The 14,731-nt window shown below is 35.2% G+C and overlaps 1 protein-coding gene across 1 annotated transcript; it reads left to right on the top strand.

The window, feature by feature from the left end:
• The first annotated feature begins 325 nt into the window (after positions 1-325).
• LOC128984062 (regulator of nonsense transcripts 3B-like) lies at positions 326-2,481 on the top strand. Its single transcript, XM_054403346.1, has 2 exons — positions 326-964; positions 2,350-2,481. The coding sequence occupies exons 1-2, from the start codon at positions 326-328 to the stop codon at positions 2,479-2,481; spliced, it is 771 nt and encodes a 256-aa protein (XP_054259321.1).
• The last annotated feature ends 12,250 nt before the right edge of the window (positions 2,482-14,731 follow it).

Here is a 14,731-nt window from a genome sequence, read left to right as displayed (position 1 = left end):
TGGTTTTGGATATGGTTCAATACACAAAGATTCTAGCTATGGGTTTACAAACAATCTGAAATGTGAATGGGCCTAGACCATGTAACTTATTGCCGTATGATTCTCTGTCAAAAAAACAAACCCACAAAACTACATACCTTCAGCTTATTACTACGATAATTTTAACACTAAATCTTTGGTCTGTTTTGCACTTTTATATTAGGAAACTTCTTGTTAAAAAAATTAATACAGATAGATTTCTAACACAGATGATGTGTTGAAATGAACCAAAACCTTTATAAGCTGTTAATGCAGTTTTGGAATTTTTCAGTTTAATTTATCAAAAATGGCGAAGAAAAAACCTATGAGTAATGAAGAGAGGTTACGGAGAAAAAAAGAGTGTGAAAAGAGAAGAAGAGAAAGGATTAAATTAAGTGCTGAAGCTACTGAAGCGTTGAAAAAACAAAAACATGACATTTATGTAAGATTAAAGAATCAGGGAAAAGTCAAAATGATTAATCAGATGACCAGAAGAGAGAAGAAAGAAAGACGTAAACGTTGGAATATAAACACACAAAATAGACGTACCAGAATTAAAGCTGCACAAGAAGCTGAGGGATGGAATACCCCTCCAGAAACTGACAATGAGGATAACCCAGATGTAGTAATAAACCATCAGGAACCTACACGTGATAATAATAAGTTGGTAGCTGGGCCAATTCAAGATCATTCTCCAGAGCTACGAGGACAATGCAGTAGACAGAACAACAGTGGTAGAAAGAGAGTTCGTAGGGATAGATCAGCAGCATACAGGGAAATAAGCAAATTAAAAATTGAGATAAAAAGACCTAAGAAATCAAAAGAGAAGTATAAGAAAAGGTTTTACAGAGCTGAAAACAAACGTAGGGCTACTCCAAACGAAGATACAACACCAAGGAAAAAAGTGAAAGAAATCATAAAAAGGAATGGAAGTGTGAACACAGAAGTAAGAAAAGAATTGCTGTGGAGTGCTACAATGAAATTTAATTTGAAAGAAAAATATAAAAACTTGAGGTCACAAAAAGAAAAACAAATTTTTTCCAAAGTAGTAGGAGGTAAAGTTTTGAAAAAATACAGGGTTGTAAACCAGTGTACGGGGTTTCTCCACAACAAAATGTCAAAATCAAATGCAAATAGACTAACCACTTTCTCTTATGAGCGGATGAAATCTGGTACCCAACAGTTTGTTAAAAACCAAATTAAAACATTTTTAGAAAGTGATGTTAATTCTACACTCTGTCCAGGTAAAAGAGACGTAATAAAAAAAGATGGTGTTTGTTATCAAAAGCGATACTTAAATGGTACTCTACGGGATCTGCATAGTAAATTTGTTTTAAGCAAATTAAATGTGAGTCTATCCCTATTTTGTAAACTAAGACCACATTGGATCGTCAAAAAAAATGTCAATGCTCGTGACACTTGTTTGTGTCAACGACACGAGAATATGCAACTATTAATTTCAAAGTTGCATTCCTTGAACGTCATTAAAGAAAACACACCATTTGAAATAGTCAACAACTTGACATGTTCATGGAAAGAAAGAAAAGACAAATGCTATAAGAACCAAGGCTATAAATGTAAAAATAATAACATATGTTATTCAAATTTTGACTCAGAAGAATTAACAGAATATAACGAATGGATATCAGAAACTGAAAAAAGGATAAGTAGTAAAACAAAAAAAGAAATCACTGTGAAGGTTGTAAAGAAAAGAAGAACAAACTGTACAGTTTTAGAACTTGTTAAGAAGTTCCAATCTTTGTTAGACCCTTTCTTACTCCATGAAATGAATATTGCCTACCAGTATGATGCTATAACAGAGTTAAAGTCTAAACTTTCCTCCAAAGATTTACTTCTGAATGTAGACTTTTCTGAAAATTGTATTTGTAAATATTCTTCCGAAATTCAGTCTGTGCATTTTGGCGCTTCAAGGCAACAGGTGTCACTCCACTGCGGTGTTGCATATTCAAAGGATTTCACAAAGGCTTTTGCTACCATATCACCTGTTCTTGATCATGATGCTCCAGCAATAATGGCACATCTTAAACCAATTTTAGAGTACTTCACTGATCAGTGTCCGGAAGTAGAACACCTGCACCTACTGTCAGACAGTGTAAGCTCTCAGTATAGAAATAAATCAATTTTTTTTCTCATGGCGACTCGCATACCTGATCTATTTCCAAATTTAAAATCTATTACATGGAATTATTCAGAGTCAGGTCATGGCAAAAATGCTGCTGATGGAGTAGGAGGCTCTCTAAAAAGAATCGGAGACGAAGCTGTGGCTCAAGGAAAAGATATCAATAATTTTGAAAAGTTTAACTGTTACAGTTAAAAGTAGACAAGATTTATGTACTTCCCATCGAAGAAAAGTTCATATTAGAAGAGGGACAGTTCTTGCAGGAAAATGTGTCAAAAAGGCACTATGTCAGTACACCAAGCTTGCTGGTCAAGAGAAAATGAAGGGAGTATGATGTTTAGAACTCTTAGTTGTTTTTCTTGTGGGCCTGGTGATAAATGTAACCACTATCATCTCGTGAAGCTAAATGTTCTGACCAAAGAAAATGTTCAAATATTAGAAGAGCTTCCCATGAAAGATCAAGAAAATCTACATGCTACAAAACCAGTAACCAGACTGAAATATGAGGATGTTTATGGCTCAGATGATAGCTTGGATAGTGGCGAAGGTAAGAGTTATTATTACAATCAAAATAATACTATGTTATTTTAACTATTTTACTTTTACATAAAGAACGTTTTCTTGTGGATTTAAAAACAAAAATAAAAACATGTAGCTTAAAATGATATAACTCAATTGAAATCATAATATAAATTCTTATCTTAATAACTGGTTGTTAACAGTATTTTATGATAAATATTCTTAACATATTTTCACTACCAATTGTATGCTAGATTCTTGTTTTTAATTTAGATAGACACAAAGTCAAAACGTAAAATATACCAGTTCATTGAAAGTCAAGCCGATTTTTATTTTACTTTATTGTATTATTAATTACATAATCTGTATAAATGATTTTTGTTTATAGTTTATTAGTAAATTAAGACCCTTTCTACAGGTGGCTCACGACTGAAGATCGGAGGCTGGGTCGTAGTCAATTATGAGGGGACTAAATATCCTGGAGAAATAGTGGGAATGGACAATGAAAGAGCGGAAGTAAAAGTTATGTACCGGTATTCAAGTGATGGAAACAAGTACAAATGGCCTTCGAAAGAAGATAAGATGAAATACAAGTTTAGTGATGCGGTGAAATTGATTGATCCACCTGTTCCGTGCAGCAGTCGGTCATCATATTTCACTTTTAAGGATTTTTTTTAATTTCCTGGATAATTTTGTTGTTGCAATATTAACATTACATTTCTATTATTTCAAGTAAACAGATGTAATTATCCTCTATACAAATATAATGCCAATTATTCATATATGTTGGTCTTTTATTTACGAAACCGTCATTAGCATGGACCTAATGTCATTAGCATGGCTAGGTTAGTTTAAAAAAGGTCATAAAACATAAAAAATAAATAAAGTAGCTCTGCCAGCAATGTAGGCATGCCCTATGACAAGTAATAAATCATTTCAATTGATAAAATTGCAGAAAAACCTTTTTTGTTATTTTTATTTTTTTACCAAGTCAAAATGGCCTCTAACTGGAGAATCACCCTTATGGTAACTAAAAAAACAACATTTTTATTCGAAATATAAAAATACCCCCGCCGCAGCAAACCTGCAGACTTAGCGAATTTCCATTTGCCTGATTGGATTTACACTCAAATCTCTCCTTAAAAATATCACATTTATTCCCTAATTAAATAGAATTAGTTTATCGAGTACTTAGGTTTGCTGCAACAGGGAGGGTAAAAAAGTTTTTTTTAATGTAAAATGTTAATAGGTACTGTAGTTTAGTAAAAAATTAATGTATTTTGATCAAAATATGTTCATAAACAAGTAAACTACAACAGTTGACTTATTCTCCATAAGAATAACATGGGAATTTTAAAATTAAAATTTTTTGAATTTTCTCCGTAACCCTTAGGCGCATAATAACGCTTCTATATACTAAATTATTTGTTTCTTTAAGCTCTACATAATGGTTTGGAAAGAAATTGTGAAATTTTGTGTTTTAGGGTCAAAAATGGGAAAAACCTATTTTTATCCCAAACCCCCCCCCCCATAAACCCCCGTTCCTATAGTCCGATCATGCTGGTTCGCGAACTCATTCAAGTTTGTCCTGCTTTACACCTTTAAACCCAATTTCATCAAAATCGGACAAAAATTACTCAAGTTATCGCGTTCACGGACACATATACGAGGGTTGTTTTTTAAGTAAGGGCCGGTTGCGTGTATAGTCCAGTAGTTCGCGCGGATGCCGCAACAAGCCACCGCGCCACTTCCCGGCATCCTTCCCGTTCTCAGTCACTGATGCCAGTTGCAGCGCAGATCTGTAGCTGACGTGTACGCATCGCTGTGCTACTTTATAATGTTTACGATTATTGAATCGCCCGCCGCGTGTGAGATACGGTCAGTGATACGTTTTTTGACCGCTAGAAGCCTATCAGCTGCAGAAATTCATCGTCAGTTAACAGAAGTTTATGGCTTGAATGCAATGAGTGAAGGTAAAGTGCGACAATGGGTTAGAGAGTTTAAAAATGGCCGTCAAAACGTCCATGACGAAGAACGCTGAGGCCGGCCCTCTCTAATCACTGATGATTTGGTGGCTGCAGTCGAAACAAAGGTTCGTGAGGACAGAAGATTCACAATTTCCACTCTTTCTTTGCAATTTCCACAAGTTTCAAGACCAGTTTTGTACAAAATTGTGTCTGAAAAGCTTAACTTTAAGAAATTGTGTTCTCGGTGGGTACCCAGACTCCTCACAGAGGACCACAAAGTGAAGAGATTTACCAGTTCATTGGACTTTTTGACTCGTTACGACGAAGAAGGGGATGACATGTTGAGTCAAATTGTCACTGGAGATGAAAGTGGGTATCTCATATCACTCCCGAAAGCAAGCGACAATCAATGGAATAGCGACACACAACCTCACCCGTCAATGTCAAAGCCAAACAGACTCTGTCAAAGCGCAATATTATGGCAACTGTGTTCTGGGACCGGCGCGGTGTTTTGCTAGTGGACTTTATGCCACAAGGAACGACGATTACTGTATTACTTTGTATTACTGTATTCTGTTTTGTTTATTTCAGCTTAATTTAACCAATCAATTTTATTAATAAACTTAAGAAGTCAAAGGGGGTGAAGCCCGTGGGTAACAGCTAGTTTTTGTAAAACAAAAAATCACATGTGTGATCCTAATGTTTTAATTTAGTAGGCTCTACTTATATACAATAGTAAAAAAAATGTATAGCAACCAAAATGATAACTTTGGTAATCGATTGTTGGCTTAGTGGTAGAATTTTTTTGAATATTTTGTCAAATTTCAGATTAATGGAGACACTCAAAGATTTTGTGGTGGTTGAGTTCATTGAAACTTGTGAAGTTGCACCTGCCCACAAATCGTGGATTCGTTGGAGCGAGGAAAAAGTAACATGCTATTGACCTGAGCGTGACCAGTTAAAATTAGAGGCCAAGTTTCCGGCAAAACAAGCCGATGAGTCTGATGTAAAAAAATTGGACGAAATGGGAGATTAGAATGATATCATCTACGAGTAGGCCTATGTGTTATTATCATTAGTTACGTCATCATAAATGTAATTGTAACCTTGAAACACCTCTCTAATATAAAACCTAATCTTAACTGCCCTATACTGTAGCCTACAGTATATTTAAAACCATCCTACCTTAAACAAAAATAAAAATACAATTTCTTGGTCTTCAAGAAGGCAAATAAAGACAGGTATTTTAAGTGGTGAATAAATTGTTAAGAACAGTAGTTAATTTTATTTAGGTATTAACTCAAATAAAACAGGCAGAAAACACGCAACAAGGCTTCCGTACACTTTCGATTATCTGAGCCCCCGGGTTATCCAAGGTCGTTTTAGACCTTAATCTTTACGTCACAAGTAGAAAGGCCCGTTCCTTAAACATTTCTACGAAAGTGGTAAAGGCTAATTACGCCAGTTGCTTACACTACTTTATCTAGTATTTTTTGGCTGATTGTTTTTTTTTATTTTGTGTTTAAAATGTCATTACCTATAGGTACTCTTTCTGTTACTTTTTCAGGGAATAGGTACTGCTAGCAAGCATTCTCACGATAATTACTTTTTTATGTATTTAAGTAAACAAATGTTATTACCATATTTTTTAGCATTACCTACTAAATGTATTAAACAGTATATTTAAAACATTAAAATAAAAACAAACAAAATTAAAGTATCTCCTAAATGATTATCAGTGAAGGATAAAACAATAAAAAGTTTGCAAACATATTATTTACCCGTTAAATGTCTTTGAATTGGATGGTAAAAAGAATATTTCATATTTTCAGAGTCTTGTCACACTAGTGCTGTAAAGTTAGTACAACAGTGCAGTAATATAATCTTTCACTTCAAAAAATTGAATTGAAAGGGCTAGTTAAAAAATTGAATTGAAAAGGCTGGTTAAAAAATCTGCTGTAGGTTAAAGTTTTATAATGACATGTTATTGTTTTAGACAACTTGAAAACTACAAGAGGGATGGAGCAAAAAGCACAATTCACTTCTGATGTATACTCCGAAAAGGAAAGTGGGAATAAACAAAGACAGAGGAGACCACCTAAAAGATTTTTCCCAAATTCATAGTCGGGTGATAGTCCTGTGGGGACACAAAAAAACGCAGAAGGAGGTCTCCTGTAAAACCATCTTCATCTTGAGAAAGTGATTTACCGACCCCCCAAAAAGATAAGAACTCCTCGAAAGAACAAAGCATTAGGTTTAGACTTGGTAATCCGCTTCACCGGGGCTCTTTTTATCATTTTCCGTTTATTAGTTCAACCCTTCCCTGTACTAGAGTCAAAGATTTTAACCAAGACCAGAAGACACAAACTTGATGCTAGGTTTGGTCAATAATCAGTCTTACTAAAGAGTAATATAGTTGATCATATATTATAACTCTATAAACAACTTTTAACAACTAAACCAGGATATAGTGTAGTTTATAATATTCACTGTTATGAAGTCTCTTAGGCAAGCTAGCAGTGGTGTCTCAAACCGGCCTTAATATATCTAGACACCACCTCTAAGCTATCAAGTTCGGCTAACATTACAACATTAACGTCACATATCTGTTGCATAAATATAGCTTTTTTCAGGTCTTTCTCAACATTGAGAGAAAACTTGCTTTTCTCATTCAACCTTCAGTTCATTAAAACGATTTCACGTAAGCAATCTTTTTTGTTTTGCGTTTGGTAATAATATACTTTAATATAAGACTAATGAAATTAATTTTACATTTCACATTTTCAATCAAGCAGTTTAATTATTGAGATTTCTAAGTGCTAGTTAGTTTACTAAAGCCCAGCCATTAAAAAAAGCTAACCTATCACAGCTCATCCGAATCTGATTTAGATGAACCGGAACATTTATGTGAAGATGAAGGTATGTCAGATGAAGATTTTGCCAATTTGGAGGATCCAGACGATGAGAAGATTGCAGTTGGAAGCTTTATTCTAGTGAAAATCTGTTCTTACAAAAATTGTTAAGTATTTTGCAGCTGAAGTCATTGCAGTAGGTCAAAGTGAAAATTATGAAGTTAAATATCTTAAGAAAGATGCTAATTCTCAAAAGTTTACACGAGAAGATCATGAAATTTATGGGCTTGATAAAAAATATTTTCTTTTCAAGTTGTCTCACCCAGTTTTGTCTGGTGGGTCGTGCCTTACTGTTTGCATCAAGTGTAATGACTGTGGCTATGAGGTTTCCTCAAAAAATAGTAAACAACTGGCTGGTGGTAGAGCAGAAATCAATGTAAGGACTGTCTACGCGTTTAGGTCCATTGGAAAAGGAGAGCAAGGTGCGCGAACTTGGTGCGGTGTCATGAACTTGCCCAGGCCTCTAACGTTCAAGAGGTACAACAAGCTACTTTGTACTGCTACTAAGTCTGTGTGTGAAGAATCAATGAAAGAAGCAGCCAAAGAATGTGTTCAGGAAAATGATGGGGACAAAGATGTGACAGCAATTTTTGACGGCACGTGGCAGCGACGCGGATTCTCATCTTTGAACGGTGTGCTGACAGCAATAGCTGCCAATACTGGAAAAGTAGTTGATGTAAGAGTATATAGCAAATTCTGTAGATGTAAGAATAGGTTAGACAATAACCATAATTTGAATAAATGTCAGGCAAACTTCAATGGCGCAAGTGGTATGATGGAGGTGGCTGGTGCAGTTGACATGTTTTATCAATCGGAGTTTACGAGGGGCCTCAGGTACAAGTTTTTTTGGGTGACGGGGACAGTGCTGCGTTCCCAACTGTTTTGAAAGAAAAGCCCTATAGTGATGAGTTGATACCTGAAAAACTAGAATGTGTTGCTCATGTCAGAAAAAGGATGGGAACCAGATTGCGCAATCTAAAAGTGAAAATGGGTTAAAGGATACACGGTCAATATTATTGCGCAATATTTTACATTGCACAATATTATTGAACGTGTATGGGCTAGATTGAAGGTAAAAATCAGGTTGCGCAATATATTGAGTGAATACAAAAAGTTTTGAAAATTATTGCACAATCTTCAATATATTGAATCGTGTATGGGTAGTATTGTGCAATATCCTGTCAGTCTGTCAATTCAGTTGCTGTAGGTAGGAGTCAAGAGTGGGTTTACTATTGTGTCTTGTGAATTGTTTATAGTAAAAATGACAAGTGTAGAGGAAAAGAAAATTCTACTGGAAGTTATAGAAGTGTACCGCTCATTACCGGCTTTGTGGGACCATGGGTCCAAGGACTACAGTAATAGAACCAAGAAGAATGAACAGACCGAAGAATTACTGAAAAAATATCAAGAAAAATACCCAGAAGCTGACAGAAAAGCACTGGTGAAGAAAATTAACTCTCTTCGAACGAATTTTCGAAAAGAATTGAGACGAATAAAAAACTCTGAACGAAGTGGAGCTGGAGCTGATGAAGTTGTTGAGCCTACATTGTGGTATTTCGATGAGATGAAATTCTTGAGTGATTTAGAACAGCCTACAGAGTCAGTTAACACCATGTTGCTAGACGAAGAGGAAGGAGAAAACGAACCAAACACAGCTGCTGTAAGTTATTTTTACTTGTAAATTGTATTGTGCAAGTATAGGGTACAATTACAAAGAATTAATTTGATTACATTGATTAAACTCATAGCTTAGAATTATTCGCTATAATGCCCTGCATTTAAAGTCTTTTTGCAGTAAAACCAAAACCACTACGTATTTAAGTTTTTTATATGAAGTTATATTGCCAAGAAACCTCGCCTTCGTTGTTGAAGTAGTCACAGTATGCCTCTTTTGTGCAGAAATAGCACTTGTGAATTTGAGGTCTTCAAAAGAATTTCCTGTGGCAAGATAGCGGAAAGTTAGGGACAAACGTTGACTCACGGAAATAGCATCCCTCATACTAGTATCGGCTTTCTTAATATAAGGCTCAACCAACTGTAATAACTCATCAAACGTTTCTGCGTCTAATCTAAGAAAGTTTTTAAAGTCACTAGGTTCACTTATTCGAAGCTCATTTAGCAGTCTTTCATGAGTAAAGTCCCTCCTTTTTTTCAACCACTCCTTCATCCATATCCTCTTCTTCCTCTTCTTCGGCGTTCTTTATGCGCCACCCAGTATATATATATATACACATACAAACTTCCTCTTTTATAAATATACAAGATTATATGTATAATGGTGCTTATATTGCGTTATATCTAATTTTGTTTTAGAACTTCACTATTTTTCATACCGTCATGGGATAGAGACCTATAATTTGAGCCCTCTCCCACAGTTCTACAAATTTCCATTTACTCACTATTTTGACGCAAATATTCACCTAATGTGGTGCTTATAATTTTTTGTGATGCCCTCATGCTAAGAAAATGGAGCTTGCAAAGTGCTACCCTAACTGTGATTTTATTTATAAAGTTAATCTTTATTTTGCCTATTTGTTTCAGGGAGAACCGCAAGAGCAAGCATCAACCACAGCCCCAAGGAGATGTTGATGTTTAATTGTAGTTTTAAACAAATTGTTAATAAATTTTGATGTAAATTTTTCAACCAAATTCAAATATATATGTTTTTTACCTATTCATATAATCTTTTTTGTCCAACCTTAAATAAATTTTACAACAGAAAGGTGGTTTAAACATGATCTGATAATAGGATCAAGGTTTTTTTATAAGGGCAAGCAAATTAAAATAGTTTTTTTAAATTTTGGTTGACCCTCAAATCAAGAAATTTGGCCATTTAATTTTGTAGAATGTTATCAAAAGCAATTTAGTACATCAGATCTTGGTACATTTAGTGATTACTTGACATTTTTAAGAGAACTGCATATTAAAATTTCTTATGTTCTTACGAGGGAGTATCATGTCCCAGTATTATACAAGTGTTCAATTTTAAAATCAAAACAGAATAAAAGAAATTGAATGCATACAAATGTCAGCAGTTTCAGAATTGAAACAAGTAAAGTCTTCAATTTAACAACTTGAATCTAGAGACTCGCTGAGTTAACAAGTGCTGTTTAGGAAATATAAATGTGTTTGAGGAAATCCCATTACATTGCACTCTCTTAAAGTACTAAAAAAAGGGATAAAATTAATTTAGGTATGGTTGTTGAAGAGTTGTCATTAAAAGCTTCATTAAACTTTCCTTAACAAGCTTGTCACAATTGTAAATATGTGAAGCTTTTCAAACAATAAATAATTCATGATTGTGGCAATCTCACCTCTGACAAGGTTGTCACAATCAAACATGACAAGCATGTGACAACCTCAACTTTTGTCAAATAGGAAGCTTGTCGCATGATTGTCACATGCTTGTACGCTTTTCAGTAACAAGTTTGTGACAAGCTTGTCACTTGTCAGCAACAAGCTTGACAATTGCTTGTCACAACCTTAATTTGCTATCTGGGTTAGCTCTAGCCATACCTGGACCCTCAAAAGAATTTCTGTTTGATATAGAATGTGAAGATCAGCCTCATGCTAGAGATCATCTGACACCATCTAAGATTCTACAAATGCTCTCGCCAGTTCCATATTTAAAGAAAAAAGAGACTGTTCGTGGTAGGGCCGCAAGTGTTTAAGATGAAAAAGAGAAGAAAATCAAAGAAAAAGACGAGAGAGAAAAACAAAACCAGTTAAAAGACTAATGAGTGGCCAACAACCAAAAAATGTAGACCCAAAATAAAACTGCTAAAATAACCAGTTTGAAATGTGTGATGACAGTGACAACAAGCAAAGAAGACTGGATCAGATGCATGAAAACTGCACAAAGATTGGACATATTTGTGACTTCTGTGGCAAAAAAAAACGGAAATTAAAAAGACCTTTCAACGTTAAAATAAAAACTAAAAAACTATGATTTTGTATGATGTTATGACATAGATGAAAAAACGGGTCCATCTATCCTGGAATTACCCTAACAATGGTTACTTTTAGAGGCTTGTAGAGTACGTACATTTCCAAATTTGATGTTGTCATGGCTGAAAAAGAGTTACTTCCGAAGGGTCACTGTAACAACTGGCTGGGTAGCTGAGTGGTTATAGTACTCGCCTAGTAATCAAAAGGTCGCCGGTTCGATCCTGAGAAAAGTCAGTAGCTTTTTGATGGTTCGAAACTGGACCCAGCTGTTCCTGATCATTGGGCTTTAAATTAATGATCCTGACTAATGAAACAGCTGATCTTAGTCAGTAACAAAGCTACACAGATCATTAAACACCATTCAACACTCATCCTTCACCCATATTTGGATTAAAATACGCACCTAGGTGGCGTCCCCATCTCAATGATTGATAACTGATGTTCACTATTTGAGCAAACGAATACAAAATGAGCTTTTTCATCTCTTATCCACTAAGATTCAAAACCAAATCATAAGTGAACTAAAATATAACAAAATTTATTATGCCAGAACACAGGACTGTACACCAGATATTAGACTTAAAGACAAAATGGTGTTGAGATTTAGAACCTCTTAGATATCACATTAAGGAAATATACGATGATTTGTATCCATCCTCTCAAGACCAAAAATTAAATGCTATTAGAAAAGACTTATCAAATTTGAGAAGGAATGTCAAGTTCGCGTAAGAAAAAGAGACAATCTTCCTAAAGTGAGTGAGGATGAACCTATGCAGGCCTATCTTTCGAAGTAATATTTTTCTTTGTAGTGTCTGATACAACAATCAACTCTTTATTTATATAATATTATCAACGGTTCCACCATTTTTTACAATGTAATAATAACAATCAATACCTAGCTAGATTTAAAATAAATAACAAACAATAATGTGCAATCAATATTAATAACAATATTTACAACTTAACTATAATCTATTTACAATCAAGATTTTGCAATTTGATAATCAGGTACACATGCAAGTGCAATGATGCAGACAGATAATAAAAATGCTCTTAATAAATACATAAAATACCGATTTAACAAATTCATGAAACAATAAGTTCCAATTAACAAGTTAACATACTACTACTTTAAAGACAAGTAAGAGAATGAGTAGAATGAGACTATTCATTCAAAAAACATACTATCTGGATGTTTTTTAATGTCGATAGCTTCTCTGATTTTTTTATGGTAGAAATAGGGTTCTTTGTCGAGTATTTTAACTTTGTCAAAATCTATGGCGTGTTTTGTTTTAAAGCTATGTTCTGCTGCTGCCAATTTTCAGTATTTTCTTGTTTTGTCTGGCAAATGTGTTCTTTCAATCTAGTTAAAATCATGCGTTTAGTTTCTCCGATGTAAACTTTGCCACAGGAACAAGGAATCGTGTATACATCCGGTGCGCTTATGGGTAATTTGTCTTTACCATTGGGTAGGAGTGAGCTAATTTTTCTCAGAGGCTTATTTAGTGGCGTGATGTCGTATTTTTTGAGAATCCTGCCAATCTGCTCCGATGTGCCTTTCACATAAGGAAGATACGAATTATGTCTTCTCTCTCTTTTTTCACTGAATTGTTGGTTATCGGTTGCTGTTACTTGTGCTAGCTTGAAAATCCTGCCAATCTGCTCCGATGTGCCTTTCACATAAGGAAGATACGAATTATGTCTTCTCTCTCTTTTTTCACTGAATTTTTGGTTATCGGTTGCTGTTACTTGTGCTAGCTTGAAAATCCTGCCAATCTTCTCCGATGTCCCTTTCACATAAGGAAGATACAAATTATGTCTTCTCTCTCTGTTGTCACTGACTTTTTGGTTATCGTTTGCTGTTACTTGGGCTAGCCTCTACAATCCTGTCTTTTAAAAGCTCTCTTAATATTCATTTATTGTAACCGTTGCTTAAGAGGGCCGAAGTTATCACTTTTTCTTCACTAGTCCTGTTCTCCATGTCTGAGATGCGGATGGCTCTATTTATCAGTGTGTTTAATATGCCATTTTTCTGTGCCGGCTGGTGATGTGATTGAGCGTTTAAATAACTGTTGGTATGTGTAGGTTTTCTGTACAAAGCGTGGCCGATTGTTCCATTTTTCTTCCTTTTAGTTAATACATCCAAGAATAGCAGTTTCCTGTCTCTTTCCTCTTCCATCGTTAACTTTATGTAGGAGTTAATACTATTGAGATGGTCCAAAAACTCTGTAAGCTTATCTGTCCTATGAGGCCACACTGCCCAGACATCGTCCACGTATCGGAGCCAAATCTTAGATTTTGGGGTCGCAGACTCTTAATGCATTTCTCTTAAAATGTTCCATGAATTTGTTGGCTGCTACAAGAGGTAACGATTAACTCATCGCTACCCCTTCAGTTTGTTCAAAGTAATTTCCATCGAAGTAAAAATACAGTATGTGGAATTTAGGCAAATCTCTGCTAACTGAGCTAAGCTGTAATCCAGGAGTGTTCTAATGATGTCTACTTTTTCTGGAATACGAATGCAAGTAAAAAGTGATTCAACGTCAAAGCTCACTAAGAAATATTATTATCATCCAGTTTAATGTGCTTAATTATGTCGATGAAGTGTCTGGAGTCCTTAACAAACGATTCAGTTAGCCCAGCGAACTGAGAAAGATGTTTAGAAACAAACTTGGCGATGTTGTACGTAGGCGATCCTATTGAACTGACTATAGGTCGCATAGAAATCCCGTCTGTGTGAACTTTGGGAAGACCGTAGATGATCAGAGGTCGTGGATAAGAGTTAATAAGATGGCGGTGATTGTATTCTTCACTAAGCTGTGGCATAGAACGAATGAGTTTGTTGATTGATGTGGTAATTCTAGATGTCCCCGGGGTATCGAATGACTTTGTAGGGACCTTCATTTAGCATTTTATTTTTGTCATTTTGTTTTTGAAGTCTTCCTTCTTCATTTACGACTGTTGCAATGCCTTTGTCCACTGGAAGTACAATTTTCGAATAATCCTTAGATAACTTGCGTAAGCCGAATCCCTCCTCCCGGGTTAAGTTAGATTGTGGTGGCTTGGCTTTCGTAGTACTGCTGAAACCTCCTGTCGAATTTCTTCAGACTCCATGGTTGGAAGATTCTTAATAGCACTTTCAAGAGTAACAACAAATTCCTCCGCAGGTATTCTGTTCGGAGCAATAGCGTAGTTCAGTCCTTTTAAAAGAAGAGACTTTGTAGCTT

Source organism: Macrosteles quadrilineatus, unplaced genomic scaffold (assembly GCF_028750875.1).
Source record: "Macrosteles quadrilineatus isolate MER2022 unplaced genomic scaffold, UCM_ALF_1.0 Scaffold_2__2_contigs__length_208266976, whole genome shotgun sequence".
In the NCBI taxonomy this organism is placed as follows: domain Eukaryota; kingdom Metazoa; phylum Arthropoda; class Insecta; order Hemiptera; family Cicadellidae; genus Macrosteles; species Macrosteles quadrilineatus.
Note: the sequence above shows the minus strand (reverse complement) of the source record. Positions and strands in the feature narration are given on the sequence as shown.